Here is an 18,972-nt window from a genome sequence, read left to right as displayed (position 1 = left end):
CATTTGGAAAATTTCCAAGGATATGTAAATGCAGATAATGAAAAGGATGGCCTACTAATTTTCAGTATTGATGCAAGCTGTTGTGACATTTTAGTTGTACAGATTGGATTTCCTTGCCTTGGCAGCCAGGATGGAGTCGCAGCTTTTGAAGTCACTGTGGTCATAATGGATGTTGAAGGGAATGTTGTTCTTCGAACACCTCATAATGCAATATTCTTCAAAACCTGTCAAAGAGGTAAATAATGCTTTTCTTAATCACTATGTTGCGTTTGTCATACAAATATATTTACGTTTCCATTATTTATAGTAAGTCTACCAAATTTGTTCTTTTCTGATTCAGATTAGTGCTTCATAAAATTATCTTGCTAGAAGTTTGAATTCATGAGAAAAGCAAATGCATTACCTCAGCAATACAAAATAAGCAATCACCATAGAGATCTAATGCTTGAAGCCAAGATGTGCCTTGCCGAGGTAGCTGTGGGAGTTGATGGGCTTGTAATGAACATTTGTGGTCAGTGTATCACTGGAAATGGAGACAGAGTGGTCAAGGCGGTGAAGGGAAATGTCGGAGATGGACCATGTGAAGGTGAAGGAGGGGATGAAATTGGAAGCAAAGTTGATAATCTTTTCCAGGTCCAGATGAGAGTATGAAGAAGCACCAATACAGTCGTCGATGTAATGGAAAAAGTGTTCGAGTGAGCCTGAGTAGTGCAGGAGCGTTCCGCATAACCCACAAAAGACGGGCATAACTGGGGCCCATGCGGTACCCACGGTCACACTTTTTATTTAAGGAAGTGTGACAAGTTAAAGGAGAAATTGTTGAGTGACAGAGCATGTTCAGCCAGTCAGGCAAAGGAGAATGGTGTGGACGGGGATTGTTCGGGCCTCTACTCAAGGAAGAAGTGAAGAGCCCTCAGGCCCTCTTGATGGGGGATGAAGGTGTAGAGGGATTGGACATCCATAGTGAAGAGGAGGCAGTTAGGGCCAAGGAATTGGAAACTGTTGATATGATGTAGAGCATCGGAGGAATCACAAATGCAGTTTGGAAGAGAATGGTCAAAGGGAGAGAGAATGGAGTGAAGATAGGAAGAAATGAGTTCAGTGGGGCAGGAACAGACTTGCAAGCCCACCAACTCTCACAGCTATCTCAACTACAGCTCCTCGCATCCTGCCTCCCGTAAGAACTCCATCCCTTCTCCCAGTTTCTCCGCCTCCATCATATCTGTTGTGATGATGCAATCTTTGAAAGTGATGCTTCTGACATCTGCCTTTTTCCTTAACTGAAGATCCCCCTCCTCCCCCAACTTCTGTGGTTGACAGGGCACTCAGCTGGGTTCAACCCATTTCTTGCATCTTTGCCCTCACTCCTTCCCCTTCTTCGCAGAACCATGATAGGGTTCCCCTTGTCTTCACTTTCCACCCCAGCATCCTCCATTGATTCCACCAACTCCAGCATCATCATACCACTAAACAAATCTTCCCCTCAGCAATCCACCCCCCCCCTCCACCACCACTACCACCATCAGCATTCTACAGCACACAGGATTCAACATTGAGTTCAGCAACTTTAGACTGTGACCTTTCTCCTCCATCCTTACATTTTTATTTATATCACAAACATTTTTTTGTTCCTATGCAAAAACCCTCCCTCCCCTACTGGGCCATCTGTCACTTGTTCTTAAGTTTTGCTACAGCTTTGTTGCAATCTCTCTCAGCTCCTACTAATCGCTGTTCCACCGCCTCTGAAATATAATCACGTTTTCCCCTCTCTTTAGTTCTGAAGATGGGTCATGTGGACTCGAAATGTGAACTCTGTTTTCTGCCCCATTGATGCTGCCAGATCTGCTGAGTTTTTCCAGCCTTCTGTGTTTTGCTTTGGATCTCGGCATCTGCAATATTTTACTATTTTCTTATTCTTTAGATAATCAGTTTGACCCTTGTGGTACAAGATTATAAAGGGGAAGATTCCATCCTGCTATCTGCTCACTCTGTACTTTTTTTAAAAGATAAACTGACCAGAAAAAAGCAATATTTATTGCCAGGAAACACATTGGTTGAACCCCCCCCCAACACCACAAATTACAGAATCATTTGCTAAGTATAGGAACGAACCTTAACTAGCTGAAATTTTAAGAACAAAGTAACTTTACTGAATCTGTGCTTACAATAATTGGTACAGAGCAAACTACTTCTGCTTATTGTTACAAATGCCATCCTTTATGAATCACATAAATAAGGCAACACAATTATGCGTGCATTTGTTACTGAAGATTTACACAGGTATTATTTCTTATGTGCAAAGCTAAATGCCCAGGAGGTTGTCGCAACGGAGGTTACTGTACAGAGAGACAGGTCTGTGAGTGCCCTGATGGATTCTATGGACCTCATTGTGAGAAAGGTAATAATGAAAACAGAGGGACACAGACTATCATTTAACTGTGAATTTTTAAACCCAGTGCAATCAGGATGGACAAAAGTTTTACGCGCATGTCAAAGATCAATCAGTTCTGTGACTGACCCACTGCTTTTCTGTTCAACAAGACAGTGTGCCTTTTCTCTCAAATTGTTGCTTTAAGCTAGCTGGAGAAGGGAAGGAAAGTTGGCAGGCAAATCACCTGGCGGCTCTCGCACACCTTCTAGCAGCCAGTCACAAGGCTGTATTTGTCTGGCCTCTTGGCAGCGACGTGGTGCAGAAAACCTACAGAAGAGTGAAGATGAAAGGAGCACGAGAATGAATTTCGGAACGAATAAATAAATTAAATGAGTTATTTGAGTTACTCTGTAAGCTAAAATAGTGGATTGAAATTGTGTGTTATGTTAGAAATATAAAACATTTAAAGTTCACCTCTGCCCTATATCAAGATGCACAGCCTTATTACTTGAAATGAAAAGTGATGGCTTCTGATTATGCCTGTTTTGCTGGCTTAAAGAACCTGACCAAATGTATCAGCTCAAAGCAATCATCACAGATTTGTACACTTTACCACAGGTACATGCTTTGGCATATTGTTGCCTTCGTTGTCCACATCTGCTAAAAATTCTAAAAGGTGCAAAAATTAAATGCTATATAAGTTCATATTTTGCATTAAGTGTGAAATATTTTTGTCAATCTTTTTATTAATTATCATAATCTTGGAAAAAAGATGCCCAGCTGGCCTGTTCATCTTCATCTGATTTGTGGTGTTTTTAAGTTTAGCCCAGTGAAGTCAACAAAAAAGCATTTAATATTTTTTAATTATCTGATGTAATCTAGACATTTGAATTTTCACTCCCTACCCTGAGCATTCTTCAGCTGCAGTGTTTCTGAAGTGTGCTGTGGCTGTTTAGCCCCAGGATTGATGAAATTTTCTACTATTTCCACAGGCTGGCTCCCTCACGGGACCTAATGCTGGTGGGAAGGGCTGGAAAATGAGATACAGTAACAGACCTCAAGACTACCACTGCTTTTGAGGGACTGTACATGCTCTTCAGGAGCTCCTATCCTGTGATGTCCAGCCAGCAAGCTCACCAGAGAATAATATGGGAGGCTGGGAACACCACCTCATCTACATTAAATATGTTCCATCTCCAGCTGTCTCACCAGACTTCACCATGCAGGAAAGGCACTCAAAACCCTGCAGTAATGTTAAAGAGGGAGGTGTCTGACCTTCTGAGACCCGCACACCCCACCCCGTTTCTGACTTTCACATCCGGGATACATCAGTCCCTTCAAATTTTACTTTTAAGATGCCAACCTAAGATGAAATGTACAAACTGGTCCTGAAAATGCGTAAGCCAGCAAGCCCAATAATTATATTAGGATTAAGCCTGTTCATTCGACCAGGGTATCTGGAGTCAGCCAAGTTAGGACTGTTAGCAGTTTTTGTTTATTGGGGGGCCATTACCCAGAGTAAATTTACCGTTGCATGTTAGACCACTCCAGCCCACTTCCCTCGCCTCATTGAAGTGTCTTGGGGCGACGTTGTCTGCTGTCTTGGTTGGGTTGGGGGAAGCAAACAGAGATGGAATAAATAATGAAGGAAAAGCGCATCCGTCTTTTCAACTGGATTCTTTGCGATGAACTGCCAATTAGTAAAACATTTCTAGGACAAGCTACTCTGAGAATCAGTGCATTTCTAAAAATTCATTCAAATTTCTCTCTTGTTTCATTTTGTTAGCTCTGTGTGCCCCCAGATGTCTAAATGGCGGACTCTGCGTCAGTCCTGGATTGTGTATCTGCCCTCCAGGATACTTTGGTATTAACTGTGATAAAGGTAAAAGAAGAACATGGCTGTGTTTCCTTTATTTCATTCAGATATAGTTGTTGAATGTTTGTGTTGATCAATGTGAGAGATGTCTGTGGAAGTGGAATACTTCAGGCCATGGGATCAATGAACACAATCAGGTGAGCTATAACATTAAGGACACTTAGAAATGCACCACCCTCACAACGAAATCTGGTTAACAATTACAAGATAACAAGTGTTTTTTTTTGTCCATTGTAGGTATGCATAAGTTCAAAAATGTTCTATCAACCGATTATTGTCAGCTATAATTCAGCTCTTCCATAACTGTGACATTTAAATAATGACTTTCTTCTCACTCCTTCCTTCCCACTTCAGTCCAGACTCCTGTTACTGATTTAAAATTGGCAACGGCCCCTGTAGAATAGATACAGGGAGAGGAGATTTAAAGTCAGTAGCTGGACTGGAATCAGGAAGGAAAGTTGGCATTAAAATATCAGCGTACTGGAGAAGCCAAGTTGTTGCTCCACTCCCTTTGGAACTTGTTAAAAGGAAAATGTAATGCTGATCATGTTTCACGATTGTATTATTCAGATTGTAGCTTTATCCCATACAGATGGGGCAGTGTGGGATGCTCGGTGCGCTACAAATACAGCAAAAAATCTTCCTCCACTCAATAAAGCCCGTAAACCCAATCTCAATAACGTGACTTGCAGTATCAGTGTGAAATTAGTCATTTCTTCACAGTAGTTTTGAGTGATACTGCTAATCAGGTGCCAAGTTATTGTTGGTTACATCTCAGTGGGTTTGAAGGCGTCTTCGTAGCTATACATAGGCTAACTAACTACTAGAACTATGTAGAAATATACAATAAAGAGTCCAAGCTAGGAGCTATCTCCATGCTTGGTTCTGTCCAACACTATGCTGACCCCTAGGTGTGGGTTATATGTTCTCTTGCGCCACTATATTGGCAATACGGTACTTAGTCCCATGTTAACCCTATATTTGCCAGACCCTTATTCTAAACCTCCCCCCCCCCCCCCAAACAAGTCTGTATGCAATGTATATTTTAAGTGATGAATTATATTGTTATTGCTATCATGCATTAATGTTGTCATTATTACTACACTATCACTACCCCATTTCCCCTATTCATGAGCTTTAATTTTAAAGTTAATGCACTCAAGAGGCCTTGTATCCCCACCAAAACTATTTGCATTACTGTTGGGAGGCCTGGTAGGCTCTGTGACCACTGGTTCTTTCTGGTTGTTTGGAGGTTAAGCTGGCATCGAAATACCTATTTATTCTTTTCTTCTATTCCTGCATATTGACCCACACTTGGTCAGTTCAGCTGTTCCATTGATTGGTGGCTGCTATTCTAACTCGTTTCTTGCAGGATGGACAAACACTGTGCTCATCTTCTTGTCCTCCTTTTGCTTTTTGAGGTTCAGTGATACACGCACGATCACTGACTGCTGCTATCTGGTTCCAGAAAGTCTGCAGATGGGGAGTTGCAGTGTATTCTCGATGGTTTCAGTGTTAACCTGTTGTGCTGCCATTGGATCCAGCGAATAATCCTCATCGGACTTCTGATCTTTTGTATGTATCCTTCACTTGAGTCATCTTGGCTCCTTCCTGGGTCGCTGGCTGGTTTGATCATTGAAAGTTTTCTGACACCTCTAACAAGAATAGACAAAGCTGCTCCGCAAAGAGAGAAGACAGTTCACGGCTGAAGTTTCAGTCTGGACACGTTAGTTTGTTTGAGTACTTGGGAACATACAGTTCTGTTTGGTCAACTGCCATGGTTAACGACACTAGTTATCTTGATATCACCTGCCATTTTGAAGAGATGCAAGGCTATACATGCATCCCTGCTCAGGAGGAAGAAAGACTGGTTATGGATGACATACATCAACTGGAAGATCAGTTTGCCGGCATCCCTTAGTGGTTCCAAGATCATATCAATGACTCGAACCTGGTTTCCTCCAGGCTCATAAAAAGATGTGTCCGTGTTCGAAACCAAAGGTCTTTTAGCCCGGTTCTTCGTCTGACAGGACTGTTACGGTGGCTCCTCTATCTAATTAAAAAATTGTTAAATGGCTATTGACAGAAAGGTCTACATTCCAAATTGAGAAACCAAGATCTTTGACCTCGCCCATGAAGCATGGCTGTGTCTCTTCTGGGTTTACAGTCTCAACCTCGTGGATAATCTTTGGGCCTTCTATGTACTTTTGCCTTTCACAATTTGCCATTGTGTCCAAGCCTGTTACATTGGAAACTGAACTTGAAGGACATTGACCTCGCCTGATCTCGCTTTGTTCGACAGCATTGGTATGGTCGCTCTACTGGCCAGTTCAGGTATTGCCTTCCCTGGCCCTTTGTTGCTTAATTGGTGAACTGTGGGTTGGTCCCTGCTCTGTGATTTACTTTCTCCCCTTACAATGGTTTTGTGTTGCTCGTGGAGTTTTGACTGTCTAACTTTTTCAGAGTTAGATTGCCCTTTGCATTCAGGAGGTCAAGTTCAAAAAAAGGAGAACCACAACCAGCGGAGCAGTTCAGAATTAATGATGAACTGCAGGATATCATTGCCATCCACAGAGTTTAGAAAAGAATCATAGAATCACTATGGTGCAGAAGAAGGCCATTTGGCCCATCGAGTCTGCACCGACGCTCTGATAGAGCATCCTACCCAGACCTGATCCCTGTAACCCTATGCATTTACCCTGCTAATTCTCCTAACCTGCACATCTTGGGACACTAAGGTGCAACTTAGCATGGCCAATCCACCTAACCTGCACATCTTTGGAGTGTGGGAGGAAACCGGAGCACCCAGAGGAAACCCACGCAGGCACAGGGAGAACATGCAAACTTCACACAATCACCCAAGGCTGGAATTGAACCCGGGTCCCTGGCGCTGTGAGGCAGCCTCTGCCACCGTGCCGCCGTTGAAGCCTTGACAGGATTGTCGAGCAACATGAACGATTCATCTAGATTAAACCATGGAATAGAAGGATATAACAGGGCATGCAACATTTCAATAGCTTTCAGGCATTCAACAAACTTTAGCGAAGCCGCTGCACCTCCATTGTGTCATCGCCAAGAAGCCATGGTACAGAGGGAACCCAAGCAAGGCCCCATCACATCCGGCCATCTCCAACCATTCTGCTTACAGTCCTACATTTAGCTATCGAAGGCTAGTTTATCATTAAATATAGCAAAGCCAGTGCGATTATTTGTATGAGTACTTATCACAAAGTCTGCAGGATCGGACGCAACAGATTTAGCTGCAGTTTTAAAGTACATAGCAAATAATGTTAGTTGCACTCCTCAGTGCAAGTTGCAAAAGAAGTACATTATCCTGTCTTGGAAATGTCTCACCATTCCTTCATCATCACTGGTTCAAAGTCCTGGAAATTCATTCCTCACCGCACTGTGCGTGTACCTTAAACATAAGGGATATACCATTCAAGACCGAAATGACGAGGAATTTCTTCTCTCGGAGAGTAATTAGTCTTTGGACTTCTCTTCCGCAGAGATTATTGAAGGATTGAATATATTTAAGGCTGAGATGTTTTGACCTGCTTGGGATTCAAGGGTGTCGGGCAAGAAAATGAAACTAAGGCCACAGTAAGTTCAGCCATGATCTTGTTGAATGGTGGAGCATGCTCAGTGGGCTGAATGATCTACCCCTGCTTCTCTCTCTCATCCTATGTTCTCTTCCTGATCACAGAACATTCAAGTTATTTTGTGGGCAGTACTTTTTGTGCTACACTATCTGTTATTAAGCGTTATACCGAGCACCTTATTTTGAAATTAAATTTTATTTCAGCAAACTGCACCACAACCTGTTACAATGGTGGAACCTGCTTTCATCCTGACAAATGCATTTGCCCACCAGGCTATGAAGGGGATCAGTGTGAAATCAGTCAGTATCAACTTTGTACATTTACATATACCAGTGGTTTGTTTAGTTGTTTTGTATTTGCCAGAAGTGTTTGTCAAAAATGGTTGCTTTCTGATAGCAAATTATTTACAAATTATTTGCTTCAACTCTTTGCTGTTGTTTGCAGTTAGTAGTTGCTTTGTGAACACAACTGACAAATAATTAAACTGATCAAAAGGTTTCCCATGCTGGTCATTTGTTGTTGCTCACTCGACTAACTACATTTTTTAAAAAGTCAAAGTAATTAAATCTTGATGTTACATTCTCCAGAGAGTCTATTAACTTTTAAGAACAAATTTGAACTCTCAGTTAATAGCTGAAAGAATGACAACAAGATTTCATATTATAAGATGTTTACTGTAACAAAAGACTAAAAGCACTATTTAGTAAATATTTTGTTTGTAGGCAAACAGAATGGAATACCCTCCCTTCCAACTGTGAAAAACATATTTCATGACTACACATTACACTATTCTTTAAGATTGAAATCTTCCAGAACTAGCCCCTAGATCTTAGCTCCTAAGTGTCCATTTTTTTCCTTTCCCAGAAAAGGTTTTAACTCCAGAGTTGTTTTTCACAGTGTGAGTCTTCTACAGATTTCTCCCTTAGCTAAAGCTAGGCAAATTTTCTAGCCTCCTTTTAACTCCCCACAAAATTTGGTCCCTTCAATCCAAGTGTGAACTTCCAACCACATTGTGATGCAGTGAACTGTAGAGATTTTCACCCTCTAGATGCTCTTGCACTTACCCTGGCAGACTACTGTCTGTGAGTTTTCAAAGAAATCTTCGACATCCTTCCCCTCTGGGAGCCTATTTCCATGGCAACATGAATCATACAGGCCTTGTATCTGGGTAGAGATGCTGATTACTTATCCTTAGAGCCAAAACTCTTTCATCTTGGAACAAAATGGACAGTTTAAAGCACAACTATTTACTACTTGACATTCTCAATACTTTAATGGGACTTTGGAGACTCACAGTCTATCCACTGTTAGTGCACAAGCTGCTGCGTTGTCTCCGAGTGTTAAGTAGCTTGCACCTTCTTCCCAGGAAAACAATCTGAGACCTCTTTAATCTCGAACCATCAAACCACCCAGGTTTGTTGTCAGCAGACTTCATTCAGCAAAGGTCACATGACCCCCTTCATTTTCCACTAAATTTATCGACAATATCCCAAAAGATAATCTTATAAACCTCATAATTCTAACATTTGCATTAATTATTAAAGAAAGTGTCTACCACGTGCATGCAAGCATTAAATCATTTAAATGAACTTAATGCAATACAGATCAGTCACGATGTTATTACACTGCCAGTGGAATAGGCTTCAGGAGCTTAATGGTCTACTTTTGTTCCTATGCTAGCCACATCATAAGCTGTACCTGGCTCACTCGCTTAACACTGCAAAGCTCAGTGGCATCCTTATTCTAGCATGTTGATTTCAAAAGTTTTACTTTTTGTTTGCAAATTCATTTTATGACCTTGCTGTACCTGACCTCAATAAGCTCCTAGCAGAAACATCATCTTATGCTGTCCTTTTAGTCTGGACTATATTGTGTTCTCTCACTCCCCTTCATGATTATGATTTTGGAAATCCCCTAAGCCTTGCTATATCCCTCACGCCTGCAAAGGTACCCTCTCGATATACTTTTCTAGCCAATCTCCCATATTGTGTTTGATGTTCAGTCTGTTGAAGTGCCTTGTATCATTGTATATTTGTACATGTTAAAGGTGCAGTAACCTCTAAAATATATTACAAATTAATTCTAAATATATCGCACAATAAAGCAAGCATAACATACTCAGGGAATTATGGAATCCCTACAGGGCAGAAGAAGGTCCTTCGGCCCATCAAGCCTGCACCAACGACAATCCCACCCAGGCCTTATCCCCGTAACCCCATGTATTTAGCCTGCTAATGTCCCTGACACTAAGGGGCAATTTAACTTAGCCAATGCATCTAACCCGTACATCTTTGGAGTGTGGGACGAAACCCACGCAGACATGGGGTGAACATGCAAACTCCACACTGACAGTCACCTGAGGCTGGAATCGAACCCTGGCGCTGTGAGGCAGCAATGCTAGCCACTGTGTTGCCTGGAATAAGCACTACAAACAAAAGATATATCCTGACTTTTAGCTGCTTGGTCCTAGGTCACTTGGGTATAACAAATGTCAAATCCTATTTTTTTTAAATATTGCATCCCGTGTATTGAACTATTTTTCAATAGCTGAGTTAATTCTTTCTTATGTATTCTTGGAGTAACTGAAATATGTTAGATGGTTAGAAATATGAACCTCACAGCAGAAACCTGTTCATCCCATTGCACAGGTAAATGTCGGCAGCCATGCAGAAATGGAGGGAAATGTACCGGGAGAAACAAATGCAAATGCGTTAAAGGTTACCAGGGCGACTTGTGTTCTAAGCGTAAGTATCTTGCAATTTTAAACATGCCTTTCCTTTTTCAAACTTCTCAGTACAACATAGCCAATGTTTTTTTTATTTTCTTTAACTATTATTGAAAGAATCGTGTAAGGAAGATGAAGGAAAGAAAGACACTAGTCATAGAGCAATGCAGCACGGAAACGGGCCCTTCGGCCCAACCTGTCCATGCCGACCATGGTGCCCTCCCAGCTAATCCCAATTGCCCACATTGGCCCATATTCCTCTAATCCTTTCCCATCCATGTACTTATCCAGGTGCTTTTTAAACGTTGCTATTGTACCTGACTCAACCACTTTCTCGGGCAGCTCATTCCACATACTCCCGAGTATGCAGCAACTTGTAAAATCAAAACTAAATTTCAATTTCCCTGGTTGGTTATTTTATCCTTTGATTCTCCAATAATTGTGCTGTGTGTCGTACATTGGGGTTTGTTACATGTTGTGCTTTAGTGACTGAGAATTACACAGTGACCCTGGAGATTGAGATCAGCACTCCTTTGACTTCAGAGGTGAACTTTTGTTTTTATTCATTCGTGGGACACAGGTGGTGCTGGCTGGCCAGCATTTATTACCCATCTCTAGTCATAGAATCATAGAATCTCTATAGTGCAGAAGGAGGCCATTCGGCCCATTAGCCTCCAACAACAACAATCCCACCCAGGTCCTATCCCTATAATCCCACTATTTACCCTGCTAATCTCCCTGACACTAAGGGGCAATTTAGCATGGCCAATCAACCTAACTCGCACAATTTTGGACGGTGGGAGGAAACCGGAGCACCTGGAGGAAACCCATGCTTGCACTTTCCACCCAAACCCCCAGGCCTCAAGGTCTAAACTCTTCCCAATGTCAGGGTTGAAACAGTGTCTCCTCCCCCGATATCAACTCTCTCCCTCCAGCCTCCAAAATTTCCTCCCTCTCTCAAGCCTCCAAACTCTACCTTAATTCTCCCGTCAATCTCCGGTACTTTCCGATGACACCCCACTCCCCCAATCACGGCCCCCATGTCAACTTCAATTCTGCACCAGGACTGGCTGGAAAATGCCATTTCTGTGAACAGAGATCTCCAGGTAGGGGTGGAGTGGGAGGAAGGGGTAGGGAGAGGAAGGGTGAGGGGGGGGTGGAGGTGGGGGAAAGGAGGCGACTGGGGAGGTGAAGGAGAGGGAGAAGGATGGGAGTGGGGGAGGGGTGAGGTGGAAGGAGGGGAGCGGGGATGAGTGTGGGGAGGAAGGAGTAGAGTGGCATTTGTGAGGGTGGAGAGGAAGAAAGGAAGGGAAGGAGGGGAGGGTACAGGGAGAAGAGAAGGGGAAAGAGGAGGGGTGGAAGGGGAATGGGCGAATTAAAGGAGGGGATGGGGAATGGAAGGAGGAGGAAAAGGGAGAGGAGGGGTGTGGAGATGGAGACTGGAGTTGGAGGAGGCTGTAGGGGGAGGGGTAAGTGGGGATGGGTTAGGGGATGCTGCATGGGAAGGAAGGCTGGGGAAAAGAGGGGAGGGTGTAGAAAAGGAGAGGATGGGAATGAAGGGAGGGGCAGAGAGAAAAGGTGAGGGGAAAGAAGTGGAGTGGGAAGATATGGGCGGGGGAAAGAGAGGAGGGGGTAAGAGACAAGTGGGGGGATGAGAGGGGAAGCGGGAGAGAGAATTGGGAAGAAAGGAAGGGGAAAATAAATTGGGAGGAGGAAGAGGGGAATAAGAGGTGTTTGCGGGAGGGGAATAAGGGACGTGGTGGAAGGAAGGGGGTGAGAGAGGTTGGGTGGGGTTGTGTGTGTGTTTGACCCTGTACACTGCATATATAATCAGCTGGGACTTAGGAAAATTTTAGTTTAGTTCATAGAGTCACATTTTGTAGTGATCGCTGCAGGATGGCAAATTGATGATAATGTCAGTTGATAACTAATATTTGACATCCCAAGGATGTTTTTGAGTGAAAATGATTGCCAAATAGTCAGTTCTGACTGAAAATGAAATAGAATGACATCCAGATGATTGCTTCTGAGTACAAGTGATGGCAGATGTTGACAAAATGATTGCATTTGAGAACAATTGATGTCAAATGATGGCAACTGATTGCAGCTGACGTCAAAGGAATGCTGTTGAAAGCAAATTATGTCAAATGATATGAAGAAAAATCACGTAGGGAACCCTTTCAAGTGGGAAAGAGGAAAAATTATGGAAAATAATTTTTAAAAGTATTAGATTCATGGGAATTCATGATTGCTGCACAGGAGGGACTTTGGCTAAATAAATTTTCAGGCCAATTGTCATTGGTTTTATTTCAAAAAGTGAAAGTACTTTTGTTGTAAATGATGTGACGTTGACGTTTTAGCCACGGTCTAAAATGTAAACTTGGCATAAACAAAGTTAGGTGAAGACAAATGCATATTTAATAAATTATCATACCCATTTGGGGAAACGAAAGGTATTTTTAAAAACGTTTATTAGTGTCACAAGTAGGCTGACATTAACATTGCAATGAAGTTACTGTGAAAATTCCCTAGTCGCCAAACTCCGGCACCTGTTCGGGTACACTGAGGGAGAATTTAGCATTGTCAATGCACCCAACCAGCACATCTTTTGGACTGTGCGAGGAAACAGGAGCACCCGGAGGAAACCCACGCAGACATGGGGAGGACATGCAAACTCCGCACAGTCACCTAAGCCGGGAATCGAACCCGGGTCCCTGGCGCTGTGAGGCAGCAGTGCTAACCACTGTGCTGCCCATATATCTATATGAATTGCAACTTCAACAAACTCACTATGCTTATTGTGTGTGCGAAATCCTTAAGCCCAGAAAAAAATATCAAGACGAATTAAGCTTTCATAATTTGCACTTTTGCAGCTGTTTGTGAACCTGACTGTGGACCACAAGGATCCTGTATTGAGCCCAACAAATGTGAATGCAGGGAGGGCTGGCATGGAAGACACTGTAACAAGAGTAAGTGGGAACAGAGGGGTATTGCTGAAACCCTGACCTATTTCACAGCCTCTTTTGCCAAATAATGTGGACAACATATTTGATCTTAAGAATGTATTAAATCCCAGGTAATTTGATACCTTTCAACTAATTACCGTGGTTCTTTGTCCCATTTAATAGAATCTAACCAATAAATCACCTCCGGAATAAATTTAATGCTTTAATGCTGGATTTGGTTTCTCTTGCAAGCCAAACTTCAGTAGAACATCGAGTAATCATTAAACGGAAAGTATAGCTAGTTACTGTAGCTAATTGAGACTGTAAATTGAATGCAGAACATATCTTTGAAATCCTATCGGTTTAGCGTAGCTTTGTTGACATATTCCTGCTGTCCACTGGAAGCGTATTCTGTCACCGGGTCTGCTTTGCAGCTAATCCAAAATCACACGAATTGCACAGATGCTGGAGACGCATCAGTTGGTTGTTTTTAGCTCTCTTACTGTTGATTTTTTTTTTAAGGATATGGAGCAAGCCGACTGAACACCCTGAGGTCAGCAGGCTTCAAGCACAGACAGCATACGCCTTTACCTAAGGAGAACATTGAGAGTCACGTACCGCCCGAATCTAATTACATTTGGTGAAGGAAAACATCTGAAACCTTTTTACTGTGTGTACAGTTTACGACTCCACTAAACCCACTGAGTACTAAGTTTAAAAAAAAATCTGTAATGGAAAAACCACTCCTCTATTTTGCCATATCTCCAGAACAACACTTAGGTTGGAGCAAGAAGCTTTCTAACTATATGGGAATATTATTTCCCTCTTTTGCATTTTAACGGAATCACTGTACATTTTTAGCTCAAATATTTTAATATTTACACTTACGAATTTAAATTAATGAACTTTTAGAGAATAGCTACATTTGATGCAGCAATAAACATCAAAGAAGTATTATTTATACACAGCATCTACTACTTACTGAAGCCAAGGTACCTGGCACAGCGGCCAAAATGGGGTGCCGGTTTATGTATTTTAAATATGTATATATACATTTGTACACAGAAAATACATATTAAACAAATTAAGTTTTCAGAATATCTTTGATATCAGCATGAATATTGCCTAGAGGTGAAGTAAAAAGCCACCCATAGTCAGTTGTAGAACAATATTAGCCTGTAATGCAAACATTCCATTGGAAAGCAGACCTGTTTTGGTACATTATTCTGTAGTCTGATATAGACTTCACTGCAAACAACATAATCTACTGTCTAGGCTTTTTGCTTCCTGGCACGAATCTGTGCAAATACAATTGCCCGGAATTCTTTGTAAGTGAAGGTAGAGTGTAATATATCACTGAAAACTCTTAAATACAGCTGCTACCTGACAGCAGGCTAGACATTTCGGTCCAAATAGCCCCTAAGCACAGCCACAAATCGGCTTTTTAGATGAGGTGGAAAACTTACATTGGTAGAAGTGTCATATTTTATGATTTTCTGAATTAATTATATTAGCAATCCACATTAATCTAAATGTTATGTTCACATTTCATTTTGTCATTTTTCAAAATGCTAAAAGACGTAACTTTTTAATATGTTTAATATACAAGACAAATTAAGAAACTGCTGTATGCATCTGTATAAATATGAACAAAATAAAGACTTCATAATCTCATAAAATTTGGGCGCAGTATAACTATTAAATACCTGATGCCGGTTATTTGGAAGTGTTCAGGTTGCTATAAATTTATTCCCTTGCTGTATAATTACACAATAAGTCTGTGGGTGGAATTCTCTCAGTTCTCCTGTAACAGGCTTGTTGGGGCGGGTGCAGAGAATCTGGCGGGAGCCGCAGAGTCAGAAACCCACTGGAATAAAATAACGTTACAGTTCTCCCAGTGGCAGGTTAATGGCAGGTTGGTCTTCCGATTGGCAGGTGGCAATGTATGCCATTTGCATACATTTCCATCTCATGAATGCTCATGAAAACAGCTGGCCATCAGAATCCTGTCAGGCCTTCCCATCTTGCGTCCTGCCAGTGAGTAGTTGCATCCGATTGATAAAGAGTGGCATGCACAAGATAGTTCTCAGTTCGGTACAGACTTTGAAGTGAGTGCAACATGCATAGCCTACTTGGCATTGTGTTGCGTTGTTCCTGATGCGCTGTACACCGGTTCCTGTCCTCCATCTCCAGGCCAAGTTGGTCTTCATGGACAGCATCATGTGGCTGGACATGGGGACGCTCCTGTGCCACCAATTCGGGTCAATACTATGCTGGGGCTGGGGTATACAAGGTGCCACACACTAGTGTCTATGTGGACAGCACTGTGCTACAGGACTGGTGCAGCCAGCAGCGAGTGTATACATGCAGCGGATGGGATCATTTATCCATTTCGGCACTTGTGATGGATGACAGCCACATTGATTTCTTGGGCAACTGCCTCCCAGGCCAGGTACGTGGGGCTAGCCAGCTTGTTTGAGCTGTTCCTGGGTAAGAGGAGACGCCAATGGGGTCACACTCCCTGAATAAGAGCCTCGAGGGCGGTGAAAGCTGGTGCTACCTACTTCCTAAGGCTGCTAGCCTCTTCCCTCTGGGTTCCGGACATGAGTTGGAGGGAAATTCACCTGTGAATAATTAATGATATTCCAAGCACTGAATCTGGCACGGGTGAATAAAAATATACTATATGTTGTACACTTGTTTACTTGTACACTACTTTCAAATAATATTCATGTCTCATGTGAATACCTAACCATCCTTGGAAATTCAAGGCATGTTCCAGTACTTACTGGTCTCCATCTTGTGGGACAAAATAAAGAATTATCAGATTTCAATCTTTGAAAATTGCTGACCCTGTATTGCAAACCACTTAAAAGTGGCGTGATTCCAGATTTGACTTGCTGAAAATCAACGGCTGTGTCAAGAGGTTGTATAATATGTGCGCGTATAAAGAAGAACTGAACAAAAAGAGCGTACAAATCCATGTTGAAGAAATTTTCCCCACCTGATTGTCGAGGTAGTTCTCACACCACTGATAAATTTGGCAGCAGGATAAGATAATCCTCGGAATACCTGTCTTCTTTGGGATGCCACAGATGCACATTGAGGAAAATAAGGTTGGAAGGGAGAATGTCCTATTCCATCTGATTAGAATCCTAATGCTGGCACAGGCACAGTTTAGAAACTAGGGAAGTGGCAGTGGAGACCTATTCCAAGTGTCCTTTTCCATCACTTATTCTTCACTGTGTCAAAATAGCTTTCAGTGAAGGCTTTCAAACACACGATTCAATAAATTACACAATATGTCATTATTTGATAGTTTAAATTTTTTTCAAAACCATCTTTGGGTATTAAAATTGAAAATTACTGAGTGTAAGAATGGACAACTTTTATTCACAATGCATTTTGAGTGATTTGTAAGAAGAAGGCCTCTACCACCTGCTAATGTTACAGTGACCATTACTGGGCAATGTTATAATCTCACGTTGGACATATTATTATGCCATCTAGTGGTATTTTATTTAAGAGAAGACAATCGCATTAGAAGCAGTTCAGAGTACACTCATTTGACTGATTCTTAGGATGAAGGGGTTATCTTATGAGAAAAGGTTGGATAGATTGGGCCTGTGTCCATTGGCGTTTAGAAGAATGAGTGGCGGTTTTATTGAAACACATTTCAAGGGCAATTAGGGATGGCAAAAAATTGCTAGCCTTGCTAGTCATGCTCCCATCCCATCATAGAATCTCTATAGTACAGAAGGAGGCCATTCAGCCCATCATGTCTGCACCAACTCTCCGCTAGGGGGTGGGGGGGGGGGGTCTCGACATGGTGGATGCTAAGAGGACATTTCAACTTGTGGAACAAGTCTAGAACTGGGGGAATAGTTTAAAAATAACGGGTCTCCCATTTATGATGGATATGAAGTGGATTTCTTTCTCTGAAGATTATAAATGTGTGGAATTCTCTTCCCCAGAGAACGCTGAAGGCAGGATCAATGAATATATAAGGCAAGAGGTTGATAGATTCTTGACTAGCAAAGGAGTCAATGATTAGGTAGGAAAATGGAGTTGAGATCACAGTCAAATCAGCCATGATCGTATTAAATGGCAGAGCAGGCTTTCGGGGATGAATGGCCTGTTCCTGTTCCTAATTCATTTGTTCATATGTACAAGCAGTAGTCTATTTTACTCAAAACCAGCTAGTCACCTCACTCAATTTATTTTATCAAACACATGGTGGTAGAGTGGTTCGCACTGCTGCCTCACAGCGCCAGGGACCCGGGCTCGATTCCTGGCTTGGGTCACTGTCTGTGCGGAGTCTGCACCTTCTCCCCACATCTGTGTGGGTTTCCTCTGGGTGCTCCGGTTTTTTCCCACAGTCCGAAAGACGTGCTGGTTAGGTGCATTGGCCATGCTAAATTCTCCCTCAGTGTACCCGAACAGGTGCTGCCGGAGTGTGGCGAGTAGGGGATTTTCACAGTAACTTCATTGCAGCCAGCTGATCCAGCCAATCATGTAGAAAATACCATTCACAACATAGCAAAAATAATATAACAGTTCACGATTAAATCATTAAGAGGCAAGGAAAGATACTTAGAGGAAGATAAAAGGAGGAAAAAAAACAGCGATAAGGTGCTGAGATATTATTTTCTCCATGGACAATGCCAGGTGATCAGCAAGTTATTTTTCTGCTGCATGTGTGTGAAATGTATACATTTTCATGGATTGAGTTTTATTTTAAAACCAGACTCTATGGTGTAAATAATTGCACAGCATCAAAAGAAAATTGTATGGAGTGCACCTTGCAACAAGCATGCAGTTTCTTAAAAAACATCTGGTACAGGGCATGGTTTTAATGAGCCACAGCTGCCCACCTCAAAGAGTGAAATCTGTGACCTGTAGTTGTTCACCTAAACTTTAAATCTCATTTATTCATATTACTAGAAGTAAATCGTTTATTATTAATATAATTTTATTGCCTTTTTAAAATTTTGCCCAGTTTTTTTATCTCCTCCCCCCCCCCCCCCCCCCCCCCCAGGCAGCACACTTCCTGTCGTTTTAATGTGTAGGTCGTGTGGTCCGCACACATGCCACTCCCTATCCCATTCTCAGTTCAGTGACTGAAAACAAGCGAGAGAGAGGTCGAGCAAAACATCTCCCAAATCATTTTCCACCCTTCGCCTCCACCCACTCATTCATGGGGTACCGGCTGATTTCTCCTTGACAGCTCCGCACAGCAGTGGCCAGCGTTGTAAATTCAGCAGAGTGAGAGAAGGAGGCCAGAGTTCTCCCGGCTGTTCACGCCCTACTGTCGTTGCCAGCGAGGATGGAGAATTAAGTGCTCAGCAGTGGGACCAGAGAATCCCGCTGATGTGAACAGCTGGAGAATCCCACCCGTAGTCTTTGTCCCATTAATTCTTTGAACCTGCATTCAGGCTCAGCTGAAGTTTCTT

At 42.4% G+C, this 18,972-nt stretch overlaps 1 protein-coding gene across 2 annotated transcripts in view; it reads left to right on the top strand.

The window, feature by feature from the left end:
• Positions 1-16,358, top strand: part of wif1 (wnt inhibitory factor 1) — a 34,296-nt gene extending 17,938 nt beyond the window's left edge. Inside the window, exons 4-10 of one of the 2 annotated variants that reach the window (XM_078219804.1) lie at positions 95-235; positions 2,303-2,398; positions 4,158-4,253; positions 8,053-8,148; positions 10,498-10,593; positions 13,448-13,543; positions 14,042-16,358. In XM_078219804.1, the coding sequence (XP_078075930.1) occupies positions 95-235; positions 2,303-2,398; positions 4,158-4,253; positions 8,053-8,148; positions 10,498-10,593; positions 13,448-13,543; positions 14,042-14,163 (743 nt within the window). In that variant the 3' untranslated portion in view covers positions 14,164-16,358. The remainder of the gene's footprint in view (positions 1-94; positions 236-2,302; positions 2,399-4,157; positions 4,254-8,052; positions 8,149-10,497; positions 10,594-13,447; positions 13,544-14,041) is intronic. The other variant, XM_078219805.1, reaches the window with a different exon arrangement.
• Positions 16,359-18,972: the final 2,614 nt, after the last annotated feature.

Source organism: Mustelus asterias, chromosome 9 (assembly GCF_964213995.1).
Source record: "Mustelus asterias chromosome 9, sMusAst1.hap1.1, whole genome shotgun sequence".
In the NCBI taxonomy this organism is placed as follows: Eukaryota; Metazoa; Chordata; class Chondrichthyes; order Carcharhiniformes; family Triakidae; genus Mustelus; species Mustelus asterias.
This window is presented reverse-complemented; position numbering and strand designations above follow the sequence as displayed.